Source organism: Periplaneta americana, chromosome 12 (assembly GCF_040183065.1).
Source record: "Periplaneta americana isolate PAMFEO1 chromosome 12, P.americana_PAMFEO1_priV1, whole genome shotgun sequence".
Lineage (NCBI taxonomy): Eukaryota > Metazoa > Arthropoda > Insecta > Blattodea > Blattidae > Periplaneta > Periplaneta americana.
In genome coordinates this window covers 59947187-59972402 of record NC_091128.1, presented here as the reverse complement: position 1 = coordinate 59972402, position 25216 = coordinate 59947187, and the positions used below count along the sequence as shown (strand labels likewise).

The window sequence follows — 25216 nt, the reverse complement described above, 5'->3', positions numbered from 1 at the left end:
AGTGTTAATACAGGGTCCGGCAGAGAAGACTGACTTTTTATATTGTGTAGTATAACAGAATAAAAGAGAGAGTAAAGTATTCAAGATTGCATGCGCATTAGAGATGGGATAAACTGTTCTTTTTAAGAAACAGTTTCGACTGTAACTGTTTCATGAACGAAGCTGTTCCAAAATAACAGTTTCAAAGAAACAGTTTCATAAGAATGTGTTTACATCAGCAGAGCGTTTTCCGCTCTGATATCGGTGCCAACTGTTTCAACTCTCATCTGCTTCGGGAACATGTTTCAAAGCCCTTGAATCGTCTTTAAATCAGCTGTTCAGTGTATTATGACAACGAACGTCATTTTTCGTAGGTTACTGTTAAGGGTGCAGTAAATAACTACAATTTCAAAATAAATGGATTGTAGTAAGAATAACGCGTAAGTTATAGCCCTTTAGCCGATATTTTTCGCGTTATATTAATAATTAACACTATGTTAGAGCACCATGAACATACATCAATGGAGTCCACACCTGTGGAGTAACGGTTATCGCGTCTAGCCGCGAAACCAGGTGGCCCGGGTTCGATTCCCGGTCGGGACAAATTACCTGGTTGAGATTTTTTCCAGGGTTTTCCCTCAACCCGATATGAGCAAATGCTGGGTAACTTTCGGTATTGGACCCCGGACTCATTTCACCGGCATTATCACCTTCATCTCATTAAGACGCTAAATAAACTAAGATGTTGATGAAGCGTCGTAAAATAACCTACTAAAATAAAAAAACCATCAATGGGCGGCTAGTAATTAGGAGATTTATTAGGGAATTTGATTCGTACAATTAAATTGCGTGATCCTAATATAGGCTACTGTTGCACGAAGGCCGTCTGAAACAAGAATAATACGAAGGGCATCCAGAAAGTAAGTTTCCCGATTTTTTTCCTTGAAAGTAAACGTAATTAGCCGTGTCAATTGCTCATGCGTAACAGATCTATGACGTATCAATCATATACCAACCGGACAGGTCCCGCCTGGTGCCAGTAGCGTGGCAGCAGTGGTTCGAAATTGAAGCTCTTACTCCTTCTCCCGCCGCCTCGAGGTTCGGTCGGTGATAAAGTTCTTTAATGCACAAAGCATTGCCAGCTCTCATCGGCAGCTGTCAGGCCTATGGGCCGAACATCTCTCTCTCTCTCTCTCTCTCTCTCTCTCTCTCTCTCTCTCTCTCTCTCTCTCTCTCTCTCAAGAAATTCCTGTCCTCCTGTGAGCGTTTTGGCAACGACGAAGAGCTCAAGACGTCTGTCACACGCTGCTTCCATTCACAGGCGGCAGAGTTCTACGATCTAAGACAGAGGGATACAAAAGTTGATCCCACGATACGACAAGTGTCTCAATTCTGATGGTGGCTATGTTGAAAAATAGCTGAAACATTGCTGTACCTGTTGCCAATAAATGTTTTCCTTAAAGTGTGTTCTTTTTTTTTTAATAGGGAAACTTACTTTCTGGATGCGCCTCGTATTATATCTTTGATTGGAGGTCAATGATAGCGCTACATGTGGCCTTTGCAAACAACAAAGAAGAGGAAAACTGTTTAGAAATTGAACTGTTTATCTCTTGGAACCATGTGGAACGTTGAAATGATCACTGGAGCAGTGTAACACTCTTTGGAACAGTTGGAACAGGTTATATCACGAAAGTGTTTCGTATAGTTTTGTTTACGCTCACAGTTATGTGTCAAAATGCTACGTGGTCTGTAGTACATCGCGTTGCACGTGTTTATTTCTTTACAGTGAGTCTGTCAATAGTGCAAACACAACGCAATTTCCGACGACGCGGCGGTTCAATTTGCGTTAATATCTTTCGCGTAATGTTATCAACGTGTGGGTGTCAAAATGGCGTCAGACTGGGAGTATTGTAGACATGAAGCGCCCAGGCCAACAGCCTTCAGTTCGTACCCCGGAAAACAGGGCGAGGGTTAGACAGGCATTCATAGAAGTCAGCAAAAATCTACGAAGGGCCATGCTTCTGAGCTAAGCATGTCTGATGGGAATGTGAGAAGACTTCTAAAAGACATTCACTTTCATCTATACAAATTATGTCTAGCTCAGGAGCTGAGTGTCTTGGGAGACAGTTTCGAGGTCGTCTGATTTCGAGGTGCGGCGATTTAAATTGACCTCCCAGATCCCCAGACTTGTCAGCTCCTGATTACTTTCTGTGGGGCACCTTAAGACCTGCGTGTACCAAACTCGTCCCGCCACCTTAAATGATCTTAAGGCAAACATAAGACAAGAAATTCACAGAGTACCACAGGACATGTTACAACGTGTGTTTCAAGATATCCCCATACGTCTCCAAGAATACATCACTGAGGAAGGTGGATAGTTACTTCTTACCATTTTCAAAGATAGACGTTGTCTCCAAGATTTCATTTTTGCTGTGATATGATTGTAAAATACTAACTGGAATAAATAAAGTAGTTATTTCCAAAACAAAATAGTAATTCTTCTCTGCCGGACTCTGTATATTTTAATCTCAAAATCAGTTACTGAAAATCGGGAATTATATCAGTTACTGCCAGCCGCAGTTGATCAAAAAGATGATTGCCTGTCAGTTGGAATCTACGTCTGGATTTTACGTGTTTTCATTACATCAGAAAGGTTTTTATTGACATTTCGATCCGACAAGTTACAAATAGGCTAATCAGAAATTTATTTATGAATTGTTGAATCAGTTTTATATAAGATAAGTTATAGACTGAACAATTCATTAATCAATTTCTGACTAAAAAGATTGTTCACAAACATATGTTGTAGCGAACATAGCTTCAGTGGAATAGGTAAAGGAACGATGCTGATGATATTTGTTTTTATACAAATTATTGAAAACTTGAGCACCTGTAAATTCCTTAGGGGAGAGTCGGGTAGTATCGGACGTCGGGTAATATCGGACAGTGCGTGTCTTTCATCTACCACCATGTGGTAGTACCTGAATGACATGGTTACGTTTCTCTATGCGACATTACAGAAACGTAACCATGTCAGTCAGGTACTATCATCGTGTGGTAGATGAAAGAAACTCACTGTCCGATATTACCCGATGTCTGATACTACCCGACTCTCCCCTACACCTAGTCTTAGTGATAATACTTAATTTCCAGTGGCGTAACGTGGCTTCCGAAGCAGGAGAAGCAACCAAGATTAAGTTGTTAATAATAATAATAATAATAATAATAATAATAATAATAATAATTCTTAAGATTCATTGATAACATCATTTCAATTTAGTAACTGGATGTCTGGATAAGTAACAGTCTTACCTCATTGCTTATGATGCAGTATGTTATTTTTTAAACGTTTTTCTTTCAAGTTAGGTACAATAGAACCTCTATTATCCGTGGTAATGAAGGGGGTGGATTGAACGGTTAATCGAAAAAATCGGATAATCCGTACCGTAAAATGTTTTGGTAAATTTAGTGAATAATACTGACACTTTTGTATTTTCCTCCATGATCTTGTATTTAACACGCTCGATAGAAGATGAGAAGTTTACTAATTTAAGTCTGGTTGTTAACGATGGGTTTTTAAGGGGCAAGGAAACTCCTTGTAATGGCTGTCTGTGGAAAGATAGGGATAGTGGAGGTCTCGTGTTATAAACTTACATACTTTATACTTTTTATCCTTAATTTTTATTAATTGTACATAGTTGTAATTCCAGTCTCGTATTCTGATACGAGGTGAACCATATAATATATAAGTTATGGGGTCTATAAAGTAAACTTACAACTCTAACAGTAGACCATACTGTGTAAGGGTAAATGCTTGTAATAACACTCTAGAAAGAAAGTTTCAATATAATATGCAGTACCTACTTCATATATTTCTGTAGCAAAAGAAAAAAAATCGAGAGAAAGACAGTTGGATAATCCACCAATCGGTTAATAGAGTGACGGATAATCGGGGTTCTACTGCATTGGCCAACCAAGTTCCGATTACCGACAGCAGGATTCCGAACTACTGAGCTCGTTGCATGTTTCCTGTTTGTAGCGATAGGTAGCGACCTCATTTCCATCGGTAAAAATAAGTTCCTCATATTTTCGTGCAGCACTCTTAGATATAGGCCTATTCTCATAAACAAAATACTAGCATACTCAGCCAAAAAAATTAATGCAAAACCACCATTACTTTATTTATCCTATCACGATAATCCTTTACTCAAGCACTTTATTTTTGTTGTTTTGAGAGAAGTTTTTCTTTATTGGTTCTATATTTATATTTTGTAATGAATTTTCTTATTACTTGTTGGTAATTCGCGTACTATACTTACATTCAGAGAATTATTATAATATACAAGCTAAAGAGTAAACTTACGTTCTGAAACTGAACTTACAGTTTGCTATATAAAATAATTTCCATGATGAACTCGTTCCTCCATCTGTAAAGGTTCTCTTTTAGCGTCAATTGATTTATCTTTTCTTTTTTCCCAGCACACTATGGAATCGAGCTGAAAAATTGCTGTGGTTTTCTTTTGGCAAAGGAGGGGAAGCTCGTGTTTCAGTGATGAAACGCAGGGAGACGAAATGTGAGATCTATATTTAGAAGCTTCTTACTGAGTGTAGCAGTGCCGCCCACTTTGCTATATGGTCCAAATGTCGCACACTTAACAGGTGTTTGTGAAACTAGCACCCGCACACTTCTACAGAGGAACGTGCTTTCTGATTGCCTAGTCATAGATTAGGTCATATAATGCATGCATTTCAAGAAAATAATTTGTAACCTAATCACTGATTTCTCCTTGTAACCCTGGATAGGTTTCTTATTTCGGTCATAGAAGGCTTTACCGTTTGTGGCAGAGCTGCGCTTTCTTAAATTACTCCATCACCATTGGTAATATTTCTCACATTTTATTCCAGACTGACTGCATTCTATTGTTCTTAGTACACTGTCAAATGACCTAAATTTGTATGAACTCTGAGCCTTAAGAAAAACTTCAATCACTAGAACATCGTTGGGTAAAGTGGTCAGTTACTGTCGCATGTCAGGCGCTCAGCTATTGTTAGAAAGTAACTTTTTATTCCGTTAGATATATTCCCGACACTTGTGTGACCTCAAAGACCAGGATATTTTAAAATATATTATGGAATATACATTACCAAAGTAGCAAAATCCTACCCGTGTATACAAACTAATGCTGAAGTGCCTTCGAAAAGACAATCATGTTGAACTATGAACTCTTTTGAGCATTCCTAGCAAGCTGTTAGGAGACAGGAATAACTTGCTCCTGGTTAGAGCACCAAGGAAGGACAAGCCACACGCACAGTACACGTAAAATGGCGTGGTTCTGTATTACAGTGTCTTTGAACGTACTCACATAGTTATGAAGTTTAAACATACTGAATTTGTTAAAATATTCAGAGTGTCAACTGTAAACTCCAGTAAAGTTATAAACTGAGGCAGGAACTTTTTGTATGTAACACTCCCGAGAACGAAAATGGATTGAAATTGAAGATCGATGATATTCCCAAACATTTACAGTGGTATAATAAGAAAAATAATAATTAGGATATTCTAGAGAGAGATGTTCATTCTCATCAAGCTGCGTATTTCTTCTCCTTCTTCAAGGGTTCATAATAATAATTAGAAACATATTTTTTGACCCGTTGTACATCTCAACAATTAAACATACAACTCAAAAGCTAAATGTAAATTTACATAAATGGACTTTTAAATCCTATTTGAATTTTGACGAGCCAAAGAGCACTTACCAAGAGACTTGTGTCATCTCATCCAATTCAGATATTGGAACTTATTGAACAGAATAAGTTTCGTCTTCCATCTCACATCGCCTAGGCATAGCATTTACATTTACTGTTGGTGCCTTAACTTTGATTTTGACATGTGCATGATTTGAACTATCTAATTTTAAAGGTATAATTTACAGAAGTGAAACAAAATGCATAACCCTATACCTTCATTGAAAAGTTCTGTAATAAATAGTAAATAGTAAACAATGTGTATATATATTAATTGAAATGTTTTACAAAAAACGAACAATGACGACAATGTTCTTCAGCAATGAAAATGATGCCAGTTAATTCTGAGTCACGTTTTCTTAATTTTTTTCAGGTGTTTTTGTTTGCAGTAGCTATTTGTCAAAACTAAAATTCGATAAACAACCCTGTAAGCAAGTAGGCCTAAAAGTGGGCGAGAATTCCCGACGAATCATTTTAGTACGGAAGATGTTAAGTTGTTCTATTTGCTTTGTTTTATGGATTACGTATTTAACAACGCTGTATGAACTGTGTGCTTTTTTGTTCAGGTGGAATTGGTAATAGCGAGGTGGCATTTTGGCAGGATGGGTCAAAGGATTCGCCACGAAACTACCTGACTGACGTCTTATACTTGAGGAAAATTAGGAAAAAATTCAATTAAGCAATCAGGTCAAAAGGAATTCGAACCCATGTCACACCGAAACGCAGCATCGGAACAATAGTCCCATAATAGATCACACCGTGCCGGTGGTGGCTTGTTCGGAATTAATTAAAGGGAATATGTATTATATGAATCTGTGTTATGTCAAAATGATAATGTATTATATGTTCTGAAGAAGACCAATAACAGGTCGAAACATTTAAACCAAGTACGATAGAATTTAACACAAGAAAGTCATATAATACTCGTACATATTCCGAAGTGATACAGTGTTAAAAGTTGTGTAATCAAGCGGTCTTACTAATAAAAACTCTATATACAGACGTTTAACTTTCCTATACTTATACAATGAGTAGCTCGTTTATAAGTCGTGTGTAAATTCCTTACTAATAATCATACATACGTCGTGTATAACAGTATAACTGTTAACACAGCTACGTCATAGTTTCGTCATTACTTCATTACGAAAGGTATTAGAATATCTGAGATTCTCTATTGCATCCGGTAGAGCGCTCTAGTGTGCCGTGTTAAGAATTGATAGTGCAACCAGCGAATAGGGATTATAAAGAATGGACACTTCGCGTCGGTACCTTTGATGTAGCCAGACTGATTTCAATGACCTTCAAGCCAGCTAAAGCGTGAGATTCTGCTTTCTCCCTAGAGTTGGCGCTGACATCACACCAGCTAGCAGTCGACACAGCGGAAATATAACACATAATTAATACATCTAGGTACATTATGTACTCAAATAAAATAAATTGGATCCATAAAATAATAAATCCATCATTAACTGTAATGTCTAGACTCTAGAATTCCTTTATAATGAGAGTTGAGACGCTGACCCCAACAACAATATTAAAATATGTAATGATTTGATAGCGCTGAAAACGGAAAAACAATATATATATATATATATATATACAAATATTAAACGAATTCGGTACTTAATTTTATAATATATTATATTATTTTATAATATAATTTATTATATCTGAAATATAAAATATTATTATTACAACTAGTTTGTCACTGAGAAATAAGGAAAAGCTGTTAACTTGAATTTATTTGAAGCAAAGCGTTATTGGATTATGCAATAAGGTAGGCGATGTTTGGATCCTGTGTCTCAATTCTATTTTCAATTATTATCTTAGCGTGTGCTCGATTACACTAACCTCTAGCGCTTGATAGTGGAACTAAACGCTGCGCACAGAGAAACAAAACACAGGAAAATTCGCTCAGTGTCCATTCTTTATAATCCCTATTCGCTGGTGCAACTGGCTCTGATCGATTACCACACTATATTTTGGTGAAAGAGTACAAGCTACAGCAATAATTTTCTACTTATTCTGTGCTCTTTGGTGTGTTCTTCTGTGGTTACAAGGCATCCATCATCATAAAATGACAGTTGATACGAACAGCTGTTAGAGGGGCGGCCATTTTTTCTCTATATACAACGCTTGAACGAGGGGTTTCGTGTATATAACTACTGAAAAGCAATTCGCATTGTATAGTTACTTACAGACCTGTTACTAAATCTACGTATTACTCTGTGAAAAGATTTATTAAATCTACGTACTTAGACTTCAACAAACAAAATTTGATAACACAATCTCAAGGGAAAAAATGGAACTCTCTGCATCATGATCCACAGTTAATTCCCAATTTACCACGAAAATCTTCTGTAGCTGCATTTAGATTGGCAACAGGCCATGACTGTTTGGCCAAACATCTGCATAGAATTGGAATATATCAGTCCCCTAACTGCCCATTGTGCAACTCAAACCAAGAAATGGATTCGGAACATCTCAAAATCTGAGCTTCAGTGGCTGACCATGATAATATCTTTGAAAAATATTGGAGTGCAAGAGGTCAAATGAATTTATTGTCAAACGCCTGGCATTAGAAAACAACAACATTTTTCACTTACACGCAGCAAATACATTCTTCATCAGTAGACATTTCCCTGAAGTGATCGCATTTATACCATGATTGTGTGCCGGCTCTGATACTATCTGATTCACTTTCACTATCATAATTGTCAGAATCACATTTTTCCGGCTCAAACTGAGAAGGTTTTATGTCATAGAAAGTGATTTCATACAGGCCTACGTGAACAAACTGTCAGTCCCCTGCGTAATAATGTGCTCTCATGTCAAGGCAATGTGTGAAGGAGTATTGTGACGTCACTGACTGTTTTGTTTTCCTTGTATAGCGCACACCCCGTTTCACCAATTGACCTCGCACTTGACCAGAAGAGCACTGTATTTCATAATACATTATAATCTACTTCCAACTAAATTTCGATTTTTGTGTTGTGATCCCCTTTAACCAGGGTACGAATTAACGGGGGAATGGGGGATTCCCCTCTTGCAAAATTATCCCCCTCTATAAATTCATATTAACATCCCTGCCAGGGATAACGTCTATCACTCCTCACAAAATATAATTGTTTTAATTCGAGTATATGCACTTTGTTTCCCGCGCCGTGGCGTCGTGGTCTAGGGCAACCTGCCGCGCTGGTTCGAGTCCTCGTGAGGTAATTAATTTTCTCATGAAATTTCGGCCAGTGTATGGGACCGGTGCCCACCCAGCATCGTGATGCACTTGGGGAGCTACGATAGGTAGCGAAAATCCGGTTTCGTAAACCAGCTGTAACGGCTGGGGGGATCATCGTGATTGGTAAATCAAATTTGAGAAAGCGATCTCTCTTGTATTTACAGACATCAAAAAGACAGTCTCATAAAATGTCTCCACTTTTATTAATGCTTCGAACATACAGTCATCTATCAAATAAAGAGGATTTAGATGTTCTGTTATCCTCTTTATTTGATAGATGATTGTATGTTCGAAGCATTAATAAAAGTGGAGACATTTTATGAGATTGTGTTTTTGATGTGTGTAAATAAAAGAGAGATCGCTTTCTCAAATTTGATTTACCAATATTGAAACTAATTACCTGTAGAAGATCAGGGTTGTCTATTAAACCATTTATGGTTTAGAACAAATACATTTGTTGTGCTGTTATCCTGCGACTACTGAGAGATGGTACATTAAATTCAACAAGCATGGATTCATAAATATGTTGTAATATGTTCATATATAGGAGTTTTAGGATTTTATCCTGTACTCTCTCTAGAATTACCGAGTGCAAGTGATAGTGAGAGTTCCAAACTACAGATGCGTACTCTAAGTTACTTCGTATTAAACTCTTTATTTTTAAGACAGTTTCAACATTCCTGAAATCTTTTGAATTCCTGTAGATGAAACCTACCACTTTGAAGGCTCTATTCGCAATTTTGTTTTTATATGTGTTAAAAAGGATAGGTCATGAGAGATTACCACTCCTAAATCATTTACTGAAGTGACCCTTGCTAATTTTGTGTTATTTATGCTGTACGTGTAATCCAGAGAGTTAGTATTACGAGTGAAGGTAATGTGTGAGCATTTTATAATATTAAAGTTGAGCTTGTTAACAATGCTTCACCTAAAAATACTGTTACTGTAATATCTAATTAATGTAGTCTGTTATTGGTGTAATTTTTAGTTATTTTCCTACAATGCCTAAACTTCTCTTGCGGTTTAACAATGTATACCCTGCAGTTTGCCCTAGAAATCATATGTCGACTGAAGTGAGACGTTGTGTATCCTGTTTCCTAATTCATTACTATACATGAGCACTGGTCTTCCCAAAGTTTTATAAGATTTCATTCTGGTGTGCCTTTGGGCTTTCGCAACATTGAAAGTTCTGTTGATTATTCGTAGTGCTCCGTTATTTTGAATTTCAATCTGAATATCTTGTTCTTCATTATAACTTAAGTTTTAGCCTAACTATTTATATAATCTGACTTGTTCTAATATTGTTTCCGATGCATATTTTGCTTCGACTTAGATCTTTCCCTGAAATGTTCTCGATAGCGTCTTAACTTACACAACAATAGACGCCAAGATATTTTGTCTCTATAAAAATATTTCTTCGGATTTTCCAACTCAAGATCACTTAACAGTAGCCCATTTTGCTGATGATGTTGCCTTCCTTAGTACTTGTGAATCAGCAACAGAACAACTGAACATTTTTTGTGAAAAAATTTCCACATGGTGTAAACAATGGCGAGTAATTATGAATCGCCAAAAATCAAATTTAGTCAAATTTATTTATAAGAGAAACATTGTAAATTATCCAGTAACATTATGTGGTTCAGAAGTACCAATGGCTCAATCTGTCAGATATCTTGGATTAATCTTAGATAGCAAACTTACTTGGCATAACCACATATCGGCTATTGTTAAAAGAATTACACACAGAATCTACCTGCTAAAACACATTATTCAAGACACTACAAGAGACTTATCTATATTTCAATTGTGCGCCCTGTGTGGCAATATGGATGTTCAACTTGGGGATCTGCTTCTGCATCACAAATAAGAAGAATACAGGTCATGCAAAATCGCTATTTGAGGCTGATGTCTGGTGCACCTTGGTATATCAGCAACAAGAACCTGCACGATGATCTCTGTATTCCTGAGGTGATGGAGGTCCTAAGACAGAGCTACATCAGACTGTATAACTCCTTTCTAAACCACATGAATCCGCTACTTCAAGTCATTGTCACTAATCCACCGCAAGATCCAGCACATAAAAATAAAATGTCATAGTGATATGAGGCTATATATGAGGCCAGTGGGCAATACCCATAAACAAGTGTCAAGTTATTTTATTTTTGTTTTTCCTTTCTCTGTTCTTGTTATTCTCAACTATAATGTATTTATTTATGTACAATAAAGTTTACTAAAAAAGAAAAAATATTTCTTTCTAAATACAATGTTTGACGTGTCTGAGCTTTTTGTCCAAAATTATCTCATTCAATTGTAATTGCAATTATGCGCTACTTTTGAAAAACTCTGTACATTGTAAAGTAGAGGCGATGGAGGGTAACCTTGATCAACATCGCAGTTTATGTTTTTCAATCTGAATATAGTGATGCTTATTTTATTGTTATTGAATTGTTTTATATAAATTGTTTATTCCAAATGTTACTTGATTTGGGGTCTAATCATCAGCCAGAATATATAAAAGCTTCTACTTAACTCGATGAAGAGCCTTTATATGATATAAAAAGTCTATTGAATTCCCTGTATTTTCTAAGCAATATTTGCAGAGAAAAATAACCATCGGCACATGACTTGCCTCTGCGAAATCCATTGTTTTTCGACAATTCTTTCTTTATAATAATGATATTCCAATTTATATATATATATATATATATATATATATATATATATATATATATATATATATATAGTCACTATTGGATAGGCTTCATTCATTTTCATTTAGTGTTCTGCCCAAGAGCAGGTTTTTTACTGCAAACCCAGCTTTCTCCAGTCTTTCCTATTTTCTGCCTTCCTCTTTGTTTCCTCATATGATCCATATATCTTAATGTCGTCTATCATCTGATATCTTCTTCTACTCCGAACTCTTCTCCCGTTCACCATTCCTTCCAGTGCATAGTTCAGTAGGCAGTTTCTTCTCAACCAGTGACCCAACCAATTCCTTTTCCTCTTCCTGATCAGTTTTACCATCATTCTTTCTTCACCCACTCTTTCCAACACAGCTTCATTTCTTATTCTGTCTGTCCATTTCACACGCTCCATTGTTCTCCATAGCCACATTTCAAATGCTTCTATTCGCTTCTCTTTACTTCGTCGTAATGTCCATGTTTCTACTCCATACAATGCCACACTCCATACAAAGCACTTCACTAGTCTCTTCCTTAGTTATTTCTCCAGAGGTCCGCAGAAGATGCTCTTTTTTCTGTTAAAAGCTTTCTTGGCCATTGCTATCCTCCTTTTGACTTCCTAGCAGCAGCTCATGTTACTGCTTATAGTACACCCGAAGTATTTGAAGCTGTTCACTTGCTCTACTGCCTCATTTAGAATTCGTAAGTTTATCTTCTGTATTTTTCTTCCTATGACCATGCTTTTCGTCTTATTTGCATTTATCTTCATCCCATACTGCTCACAGCTGTCATTTAGCTCCAGTAGCATATCCTTTAGTATCATCTCCTCTTCTGCTAACAACCCCATATCATCAGCAAATCTTATGCACTTTATTCTTCTTCCTCCTACTGTCACTCCTCCCATGTTCTGAAAACAGTTCTTTACTAAATCCTCCAAGTAGATGTTGAACATGGTAGATGATAAAGGACATCCTCCTCTCCCAATTTCACTTCCTTCTGAGATTTCTTCTCCTATCTTGACTTTTACTCGTTGTTTCATATAAAGATTACTGAACAGTTTCTCTCTTTCCAATCCACACCAATTTTCTTTAGGATCCCCATCAGTTTATTCCAATCCACTCTGTCAAAAGCCTTTTCCAGGTCCACAAGTACAACATACACTTCTTTATTCTTCTCTAGGTATCTTCCGCCGATTGTCCATAGCAGTCCAATTGCATCTCTAGTACCTTTTCCCTTCCTGAAGCCAAACTGCTCTTCTTCCAACTCTTATTCCATCTTAGAATATAAACGTCGATTCAATATTCGCAAGAAAATCTTCTGACATAATATAATATAATATTGTTTTATTAATTCAGTCTAATTGACATATCATAAATATAAAAAGTCAATACATTGTGTACTATACAAATATACAAAAAAATTAAGCAAACGTTTTGCCCTTCGGGCATCATCAGGCTTTTTTACATACAATATCTTGTACATTTTGTCTCTTATTGTGGAACGAATGATTAATCACAACATTTTAATAATGAAAATAATAACTATTTAAAAGTGACTTATGGTAATTAACAATCTAAAATTAATGTACAGATATGAAAATTTAATACATAATAATGATATAAAATTGTGGCTGCACTGCTGTGTTGTGTTTAAATTATAACATCATAAAACTGTGAACATGATAAAAACATTTCATTCCTCTTTAAACTTCATAATTTCATTAATCGGATGTTTTGCTGCTAGTCTTGTCTCAATGGTTCATTACTTGTCGGTAAGATCATCGTAACTAAGTCAACTGCATTTCATCATAAAACCCAGTCTCAAAAATCGTCTTAATGTAAATGTCAACACAGATAACCTGTGCAGTACACACAATCTTAAATATTGATTTCACCATAACAAGTAATGAACCACTGAGACAAGACTAGCAGCAAAACATCCAATTAATGAAATTATGAAGTTTAAAGAGGAATGAAATGTTTTTATCATGTTCACAGTTTTATGATGTTATAATTTAAACACAACACAGCAGTGCAGCCACAATTTTATATCATTATTATGTATTAAATTTTCATATCTGTACATTAATTTTAGATTGTTAATTACCATAAGTCAATTTTAAATAATTATTTTCATTATTAAAAGGTTGTGATTAATCGTTCGTTCCACAATAAGAGACAAAATGTACAATATATTGTATGTAAAAAAGCCTGATGATGCCCGAAGGGCGAAAACATTTGCTTAATTTTTATTTATTTTTTTTTTATATTTGTATAGTACACAATGGTCACTTACATGGGTAAGTGTCATTGACTTTTTGTACTTGTGGTATGTCAATTAGGCTGAATTAATAAAACAGTATTATATTATATTATATTATATCATATTATATTGACTATCTGAACATTTCAACATGCTTTCTAAGATAAGAAAATCTTCGCCGAGTGCGATATTAGACTGATAGTCCTGAACTCCTTACATTTTTTGGCATCATTTTTCTTCGGTATTAGAATCAACACTGTCTCCGTAAAATCTTCAGGCCATTCGCCTTTCTCATATATTTCGTTCCATAATGATAGAAATTGCTTCTTATCTTCACCCAAGCATTTCACTAATTCAGCCGAGTGCGATATTAGACTGATAGTCCTGAATTCCTTGCATTTCTTGGCATCATTTTTCTTCGGTATTAGAATCAACACTGTCTCCGTAAAATCTTCAGGCCATTCGCCTTTCTCATATATTTCGTTGCATAATATAGAATTTGCTTCTTGTCTTCACCCAAGCATTTCACCAATTCAATGGGGAACTTCCCTCGACGACAGTCCTTCCTGACATAGTGTGACTATTCGGACAGGGTCAAATTTCGGGATTTGTCTTCTTGCAATAGCAGTGAGTAACGTCCACACAATGATCAGAACATGTCCTTCCCAATGTTACGACTTCAACTGATATTCTCCTTATGCTTTGATGTTTTGATTTCGAAAGGTAGTGCAGGTTTGTTTATACTTAGAGACAGTTCAAGGGACTGATGTGTACACGTAACATAAACAGTCAATATAGAAGAATGCTAACTATACTTTGAGAGATGATGCAATACTTTTTTATGTGTGTACGAAGGTTAACACACTTTGAACATTGAGTTGCTCTATTTTATATGTAAGATCGACAAGTCTTGGGTAGTATACATGAGGAGAGATGGAATGACTGCCACTAAATTCTCAGGAAGTCTGTAAAGTCATTCAAAGTGTCTGCCTCACCGTCCATCTTGAGGCAAAGAATAGGGAGGGCAGAACAAAAATATATAATGAAAATATTTTGAATTTCCTTATCGAAAATGTGGCAATTTTTTATTTATGACATATTTTAGATCAGATAGCAGATATTTTATGTAACAAAGTGCGTACGATAAGCCTAAATGTTATCGTTTGGAAGACAGTTTATTTAACTATACTGCTGATTGAAAGTTAAAAGTGACACGTCTTATCCAATTTAATCCTTTATGCGAACAGTCCATGAAGGTCCAAGGCCGACTAGTCGGCTGATGGCCTCACGTCCACATGCCTTAGCAAAAGTGAATGATCATTAAACTAGAACGGAGGCATTCCTCCAGCCCTTGTAGCTGTTTTTCGAAACCGGATTTCGCTACCTATCGTAGGTCCCCAAATTGATCACGATGTTGAATGAGCACCGGTCCCATACACTGGCCGAAATTTCATGAGAAAATAATACTTCTTCTACGTATGATAAATGTGATGTAATGAAAATGCCGATACTCTTTCAGTTTCTTTCCCTTTGACCTCTTTCCGTCTCGTACTGGAGAACCCATTTAGTAGTAATTTCAGTGACTTGATTAAAATTCATTTTTCGTCTTTGACAGTTAATACAATTGAGTATTATATAAATCAGAAGTTAGAATTAAATTAACATTAACTCAGTAATTTAACTTGGAGCTTAATTTTCTGTTTATTTTTGTTGCAGGGTGATTCGCCATTTGGCAAGTCTGAGGCTTATATCAAATTGGAGCAACTGGGAGAAGGATCCTATGCAACAGTTTTCAAAGGTTATAGCAAGTAAGTCACATACCCACTGTCTACATATCTATTTGTGATATAAGGAAGTATTTTGTCCAAGATCTTAGAGGTCTTTAATCTTCACTCCGATTAATAAAATGTACTACCAATTTTTAATTCCGAAGTTGTGGACATAGCTCAGCAGCTTCCAGTTTCAGTATATAAGGTAGGAAGATTTGCCGACCACATATAAAGCATTCCGTATTTACATATAGGCCTTGGCACAAGTGTAAGTACACATTACTTTTATACCTAACCTCAGTGGCGGCTCATACATATTTAATGCCTAGTGCCAAAATCAGTGGTATATCCAGGATACCCTAAGGGGGAGGGTAACTCTTTTTCCTACTATTTCCTCCCTGGATCCGCCTATGGTCTAAACCAAAGACAAGAAATAAGCAATAATAATTATTTATTTTATTTATTTATTTATTTATTTATTTTATTTAATGTGCTGTACAACAGCCAGTGACCTATTACAGTTCAGCACAAATATAACAAAAAACATAAAACAAAAATAATTATTACACATAAATACAATTACAATTAATTACAATAATGACGATGATTGGATAACTAAGAATACTATGAGACAATGTTAATTGAGTATAATGCCTAAAATAATACATAAATGATAAATCGTTGCCAAGAGCAAACAAAGTCTATACATTGAAGGGATCGAATTCGCAGCCATGCATGTTGGCATTTTTAATGCATTTGGAGACTGGTGAAAGAAATTTCGAATTTCTAATATAGAAAAGTTTGTGGGCTCTCATATCTTTTGTTGGAATACGTAAGGTAATATTGTTTAAGAAAGAGTCACAGGATATATCACCTTTGAGGACTTTACAAAAGAACAGATAATCTAGCTCATGGCGTCTAGCATATAGATTTTGACAATTAAAATATTCACATTTTCTCTCATAACTATACCCGGAATTAATGGGCAGAACTCTGAATGAACATAAAGATATAAATTTTCTTTGTATATTTTCTAATTTAGCCGAGTCCGTAGTTGTAATCGAGTTCCAAACTACAGATGCATATTCGAGTTTCGATCGCACCAATGTATAGTATAGCATTAAAAGAGAATCGGGCGTGGAAAAAGAATAAGTTATTGACCGTATTATTCCTAGCATTCTGATTGCGTGATTGTAAATGTAATCAACGTGACTATGAAAATACAGTTTACTGTCAAAGAATATTCCCAAATCTTTTACGCAATCGGTTCTGTTAATTGGTACATTATTTAGATAATAATTAAATTTCAGTGAAGAAGTTTTTCTAGAAAAGGTTATTACATTAGTTTTGGATACGTTAATTTTCATACCATTGTCTTCCGACCATTTAGCGACTGAATTAATGTCACATTGAAGTGATTGACAGTCAGTACTACTTTTGATTGTACGAAAAATTTTTAAATCGTCTGCAAATAATAAACAGTCAGAACTTATTCTTTTACATATATCATCTGTGAATATAATAAATAGGAGAGGTCCTAAAGTAGATCCCTGCGGGACTCCGCAATTTATATTATAAGAATAAGAGTGTATATTAAACAGTCTTACACATGAAACTCTATTACTTAAATAATTTTCGAACCACTTTACGTAGCTTACAGAAAGGCCAATATTTCCTAACTTATCAAGAAGGATATAGTGCGGAACTACATTAAAAGCTTTGCTGAAATCAAAATATATTGAATCAGTTTGTCCCTGCGTTTCAATTATTGGTACAATTTTATTTAGATATGTGACCAGGTTAGTGACAGTGGATTTAGTTTTAGTAAATCCATGTTGTGAAGAATTGAGCTTGTTTTTCACATAAAACGATATATGTCTGTGAATAATGGTTTCAAAAATTTTTGAAAAGTTATTTAGGATCGAGATAGGTCTGTAGTTTCTGACATCATTTCTTTTTCCGTTTTTAAATATAGGAATAATTGCAGCTTGTTTCCATAGTGAGGGAAATTCACCATTTTTCAAACTAATATTAAATATGTGGGCTAAAAGAGGAATAAATATATTAGAGCATCCTTTAATTATAAAATTTGGAATACCGTCAGTGCCAGTTGTTTTTGTTGGTTTAAGTTTTTTAATTGCTTTACGAACGTCATCATGTGTTACTTTAGGTATAGGTAATGAATGAGTCTGTTATATTCGTAATAATGTTTTCATATGTATGGCTGTGTTTAGTCTGAACAGATTTGAAGTGATCAGCAAAAGCATTGACAATGTCTAACTGATCTGTGATGTGTTTATCGTTAAGAATTAATTCAGAGGGATAATTATCTGTCTTCCGAAATGACTCAACATATTTCCAAAACTTTTTTGGTTCCGTTTTAAGATTTTCATTAATATTTTGAAGCCATGATAATTTATCCGATTTAATTTTAGATTTCACAAGTTTTCTGTAGTAGGAAAATGTTTGATAATAAAATTCAGTTTTGAATTTTTTATATTTTTTATGTGCATGGTCTTTCTTTCTAATAAGTTTACGTAAGGTGTTAGAAAACCATTGTGGATAACTAGACCTTTTGACTCGAGTGACAGGAACTGCCTGGGATATGCCACTATTAACTACTGAACATAGTGAGCTAGCTGCATCGTTAACATTGACAGCTTGGTAAACACAGGACCAATCGTAATTATATAGACTCCAATATAAGTTCAAGTAATCACCTTGAGAATAATTTGGGAAAGAATTTTGTTGATTCTGGGGAGAAAAATTTAGTGTGACTTCAAGAGTTATTGTTAAGGGAGGATGATAGTCATCCTGCAAGACTAGCGAGTGAGTGGCCAGATTGACCTCAGTCTCGGTTAAATTTGTAAATACAAGATCAAGTAAGTTTTTGTTATTAACTGTTGAATTTACTTGTTTCAATCCAAGGAAGCAAGAAGATGAAAATAACTCTTGAGCCTTAATTTTGGAGTAGTAATGGATGTTATTAGCACAACAACCAGATGACCAATTCATACCGGGAGTATTAAAATCGCCGAGAAAAACTACTCTATTATTGTGTGTATCGAGATGATTTTCAAGAAAATATAGATAAGATTTTAGAAACTTTGGATCAGTATCAGGTGGAAAGTAATGATTACCAATTAACAAATTGAATCCGTCTTCCATAGGAATCTGAACCCATACACACTCGCTAATGAATTCTAAGTCATGTCTCCGGTATACTACAGGTATTTGATTGTTGACAGCTATTAAGACACCACCACCACGGGTTTTATTGGTATCCTCAAATTTTCTATCACCACGAAAAATGGTATAATAATTAGGGAATAAATTATTATACTCAACAAGCTCTTGAAGCCATATTTCTGTCAAACAGATAATAGTGTCAGCATTACTAACAACATTACCGAAAAATTCATCAATTTTAGTGTTTAATCCTCTGACGTTTTGATAATATATTTCAAGATGATTGCTTGAACTATACATTGTATATCAATGGTAAAACTAAGAGGCATTCCCGTTGGATCCCTCAGGTTCTCTAGCAGTAGAAGCATAGTGTTGCTCCGGTTTCAATTTACCATAGAAAGGTGCGATAAGACACCCGACTGGCCAGACACCAGTGTTGTTAATTAAGTGGAAATCTTTTTCCTCAACCGAGATATGGAAAGAGGAATAAGTTTCATATTTTGTCTTTAATTTGGTTACTACCAGAGAACTTAGCGTAAGTTGGTTCTTTAGAGAATCCTCAATACTTTTACCATTAACTTTCGGACTGAATCTAGAAACAAAAAGAGATTTCATTTTAGCTCTAACTGGAACTGTTTCCAGCGCACTAGATGTTAACACACCCTGAGTGACTTTACGAATTTTGCGCTTTTTTGCTACAACTTGAAATCCCTCACCGTCAATAGGAGGTGAAGGGGATCCAACCTCATTAGCCGTAAGTTGCGTAGTCACAACATTTGATGCAGACGCTGACTTCGCAGTACCTGGATTACTTTGTTTTGATGACGCAGGTGCTGATTGAGACAACACCTGACTGTATGATTTTCTGATGCAACTAGCATTAACCTGCTGAACTACTTTCGGATTTGATTGATCCGAATTTGTAGAGCAAATTCTTTTGTCCAAAATTTCGGCCATCTGAATTTTCAGTGCCGCATTCTCATTCTTAATTTCTAACATTTCATTATGAAGACTTTTAACATAGTCCAATATGTCACTAAGAGTATCCAATATGGTCACACTATTTAACCTTACAGTCTCTACCTGGACAGAGAGAGAATCCACAGAAGGCAGAGAAGGCAGCTTGAGTTCTCTTGTAGGCGAAATAACTTTTTTCACAGGAGAAACTAGTTTTTTAGAACCCACAGGAGTTTCATCACCACGCGACGTCTTCGAAGCACTAATACAACGCTCACAATTATAGGATGAGTTGCCTCTCTCCATGTATAAGTCATACTCTGCATCTCCCAAATTGATGCAGTCAAGATGATAGCTAAAGCCACAAGGCCCCGCACACTTCAAGAATTTCTGCCTTCCGAAGAACGCAGCACTACAAGCCGGGCAGGTATCTTTGCTTGCCGGCATACTGATTTTCACCGTATAACAATATGTAGGCCGATTGACGCAACTATAAACACTGTTACCAGCGCAGCTACGAGCAAACACGTCTACCCCGCATGACAGTTCGTAGCATGATAATAATAATAATAATAATAATAATAATAATAATAATAATAATTAGAGACGAGAATTCCATGCAAATGCATGTTTTTATAGGAACATAGGACACAGCTCCTACTTAGTACTTATCCATTTCATTACTTTCCGGTTCCAAATATGTGTACTTTTCCCGTGCATATTTGCATGTTTTCGACTTTTTAGGGATAAAAACATGCATAATGCATATTTAGGTAATTTTTAGCTTAATAATGCATATAATATACATTACATTCAGTTTAAATGCATGTTTTAATGGTTTTGTGTGGACACCTCAGTTTCTCGATTTTATGTCCCATATTTTAGCTTCAGGAATCAGGATTGAAGAAGAAAAAGAAAAAACTAAATAACAGAAAAAATAAATAAAATGTTAAGATTTTCTCAATAAGGTGTTAGAGGATCTTTCTCTGGACGGAAGTCCACTTTTACAACACTTTACCGACGACCCTCTATACACTGCGTGTCATAAATGTATTACGTTGGATATTTTGAGAATAGTAAGTAGAGAGGAAATATAGAGGGTTCAAGGAAATTGCCGACAAATAATTTAGGTCAAAAGCATCCTCTTTCAGGGAGGTTGTAAATTCTCTTCCTTACTAGTAGCAATTTATATTCTTCTAAAATTGTAATCATCGTTAAACTGTGTTTGCAGTGTGTGAATGTCGTAAGTTGTTAATGTGCTTATTTATTCTGTTTGCGCGTGTTAATGTGGTTCTAATATGTTTCCAATTTAAAGATTCCAAAAGTGTACTCTTTGCACAGTGGATTACTGTAAAGTAAAAGATTTTATTAGGTCAGATGAGGATGTCGTATTTTGCTACTGTTGGAGTAAAGAGTAAAGCAATGCTGTTCTGTTTCCAAATATTTTATATGACAATTGTTCTTTGTAAAAAAAATTACAAAACTTGTTTAAAATAATTATTAAATTACGATGTCCGTTTTTAAATCGTATCTAGGTAACCGTAAGGTCTATTATAATTTCAGATGAAATGTACTAAAAAATTTCAAGTCGACCAGCATGTCGCATCTGTTTCACATATTGCAAGAATGCAACAAAAGAAAGAATCTTCAAAGAATTTCATAGATCCCTCAGTTACGCCCGTGGGAAAGTGGATGTAGCGGCGAAAAACAAATTGGACAGGGTCATAAATGCTAACCCGGACTGCGGATTCTTTTGTTCAGTGAAGAAGGTTATTTATGGCGAAAACTTGAATGAAGAATTTGACCTGACACTGTCACAAATATGTTCATTCAAGTTTAAACCCGTAACTTCTTGCAATATAGAGAGGTCATTCTCTGCCTACAAAAACATATTGACTGACAAGTGCAGGAACCTCACAGAAACCAATTTAAAAATGTGTTAGGTTTTTAACTGTGCAAAAAAAGTGAAGTGAAATAAGACATTTTGAAACAAAAATAAAAGTGCATATTTTAATGTATTTTTCACTTGATCATGCATATTTCATTATTTGATAGTGCATGAATGCATGCATATTTTGGGTTTTTATAGTGCATGAAATTCTCGTCTCTAATAATTATAATTATAATAATAATAATAATAATAATAATAATAATAATAATAATAATAATAACTGGAGCATTTGAGCACTTTTGTTGACCAGGTTAATATGCGCGATAGATAAAACCCATTCGCCTATTCTTCTGACTTGAAAATAAATCCATCATTTTTTTGTTGAAGTTGTCTATTTCGCAAACAAAACTCCTCAGATTCATCGTGCCCTCTTAGTGCTAAATCTAGTGCCCCACAAAATCGTATACAATTTATTATTAAATTTAACACATATCTGTTTTTATCAACTTGCTCATTGTGTTTTGCAATCGCGAGTCTGTAGTGTGAATTTAACTGATTTTCAGTGTTCGCTTTACCCAGCATAGACAAACTGAAGACGTTATTCATATTAACCTTTGACTTATGATGTGTTTTTATTTTACCCCATAAGTGTACTAAATCTGTCACACCCACTTTTGATCAGCTAAGTTCACCTCCGAACAGAACACACGGGAAACAGAAGAACGCATTTTTCACATCACATCCACACAACCAGTTGTTTTTTAAATAAATATCTGGGTTGAATTTGCGAGATCTGTTAACTTTAGCACTTTGCTGCTTTTGATGAATATTTAAGTGCGGTGTTGGTCTGCCTAATTCTTTAACACGAAGTTTGTTTTCATATGTTAATGCTGAAAACGGAGATTTCAATAAAGCGCCAACCGAGTTCATTTTTTTCACAGTACACAACACGATAACACGACCACTATTACGATGACAACCTCACGACTTAACATGTTCACACTACACTTGGTACTGTGTACTTTCTCAAGCCAAGTTTTCAATAAACCGGGAGAGATTTTATTATCTTATTGTTGCAGTCTTCACTCTAAGAAACTTGTTCCGACAAAGCGGAAGGACAGACAGAGCGCGAGGTAGTAAGGGATTGGCGTAGTAAATGGGGATGTATACAGTTTTACAAGCATTTCGAAAGCCAGCGGCAATTTGTGCCTGGCACATTTTAGATCATGCTTTAGATGCTGAAAAGGACGAGCGAACATGAAGATTGCGCGCGCATCCCATTATATTTCTTATGGGATGTAGTGCCTGGCACAGATCCATCCTCCAAACACTGGTTACAACGTGTTTCGCTGCAAAGATCATATTGACGGTAGAGTTTGTGTAAGCGTAACTTGTTTCTCTCAGGTTTTGAGCGGAAAATATGAATTCTCCTTTTCCTTCTGTATTCTGGTAGTGCCATGGCACAACGGCACTACCTCTAAAGCCGCCCCTGCCTAACCTTCTTACTTTCAAGGCATCTGTTCCATCGACATTGTTGTTTAGGCAACTGTCCGAAGACAGGGTGAACCTCACAAGTGATACCAAAATGGCACAATTTATGAGGCAACTAGGCCTGGAGATAATGAGGTAGGGTGACCAGTTCCTTTCCCTCTTCATTGTATACAACGCCGATTAGCTACATATTATTGGCATTTTTATGGATGGCGATCTAAATTGGAACACACTTGCAAAAAAATATTTTCTCATCTTCACTCCTTGTTTCATAGGGAAGAATTTCTACCACTTAGTCTAAAAAAGAATCTTATTCAGACGCTTGTAATGCCCCATTTTGATTATTGCGATTCCTTACTAACTAATTTAAGTTCACTCTTAGCTGAGAGACTACAACGTGTTCATAATGTGTGCATACGATTCATCTGCAATACTCGTAAATTTGACCATATAACGCCTTCCCTCCAGTTACGAAGAACAATACATTCACTGCCTCTTCTGTTTAGAATCATGCATACTTCTACTCCGAATTATCTGTTATCGCGCTTTCAATTTCTTACAACTCTTCGAAACCGACATCAAGCACTTCTTTCTATCTCTCAACACAGGACGTCTGTATACTAATTCTCCTACACTGTAGAAATACCTCGGCTCTGGAATTCGTTACCTAATGACGTCAGGGACTGCCGGACTTATCACAATTCAAAATTAAATTGAAAAATTTTGTCTTATTTAATGCTTTTTGGTATTGCTAGAAGTGTTGATTTGTGTTTTTTTACTCTAGATTAAAACTGCAAGTTTTTGTTTATGTCAATTAGGATACAATTAATTACGATGATTAATCACTAATCTACAGTTTGTGTGACTACAACCTGTGTATATGTTTGTGTGGCTTTACTTTGTTTTCAATGTGACTTTATCTTTTTATTTCTATTTTTGTATTTGTATTTCTGGTGGTGTGGAAGAGAAGGCCTGATGGCCTTAACTACACCAGAATAAATAAATAAATAAATAAATAAACATATAAATAAATAAATATTACACTAATCAGACTTCAGTCCATCGACATAAGAAACCAATTGTCAGGCATATGGAACCGTGACGTTACAGCTTGCTGAACTTTAAACCTTTGGTTGCAGATCGTCGTCTAGCTAGATACTTTTGTCCTAAGTCCGAAGAGACTATAATCACTTGGTTCGATGCCAGGACTGTGAGCTTAATGATCCAGCTTAATCGCTTGTGGTGTGCACAAGAGTGTATGTGGGCTGGAGCTGTCGCAGCTGGTCCGTTGTGTCACAGCAGTATTCATCATTTAGCTCATAGGACGGTGGAATTGATCTGAAGGCAGTTAGGTAGGTCGTGTATAGTTCAGGACCAACGGGACCAGTCTGACAACTCTTTCAAGATCGTATACCTAACATTTTTAAACCAGTTTCGTTTCTTTTCACAAATTTTAATGAACTTGTAGAAGTTTTCAGAATCTACGCATCATAGCAAGAAAACAGTTATTTTATTTTTGTGACATGGTCAACAGAGACCATCGCAGTCTAATAGGACTTAAAGATAGGCCTACATCTTCCCACGAAACAGGAAGTATGGGCGAGGGGGACACCGTTAATTTTGTTAGAATCTTTTCATTCAGGAACAGGGTTTTATTTCCTTGCAAAGCTCTCTTTGTTATGACTTTATCGTGCTTAAAACCATTTGCTCGCCTAGGTTTGAACTGTGGATTCAATACCAAGGACGGTAATTACGAGAGCATCGAGAACGAGCATTGACGATACATATTACTTCACCTATATATTAAGGAACCGTTTTAAATTTCATTGTAAATAGGACGATTACGGGCCTATACAATTTCTCAAATCAATGGTTTATAGAAAACCTTCGATGGAAAATTAATATAATCATAATTTATGAATTTTGATTTGATAAGTCAGGTGAAGGTAATACATTTTATGTGTTGAAAATAGTATGGCATAGTTGCGCTCCGCTGTCAATTGGGAGATCTAGGCAT

At 35.7% G+C, this 25216-nt stretch overlaps 1 protein-coding gene across 3 annotated transcripts in view; it reads left to right on the top strand.

The window, feature by feature from the left end:
• Eip63E (cyclin dependent kinase Eip63E) overlaps positions 1–25216 on the top strand; it is a 1061463-nt gene that overhangs the window by 993452 nt on the left and 42795 nt on the right. For all 3 annotated transcript variants that reach the window (XM_069841421.1, XM_069841419.1, XM_069841420.1), the window contains one exon: positions 15619–15710. In XM_069841421.1, the coding sequence (XP_069697522.1) occupies positions 15619–15710 (92 nt within the window). The remainder of the gene's footprint in view (positions 1–15618; positions 15711–25216) is intronic.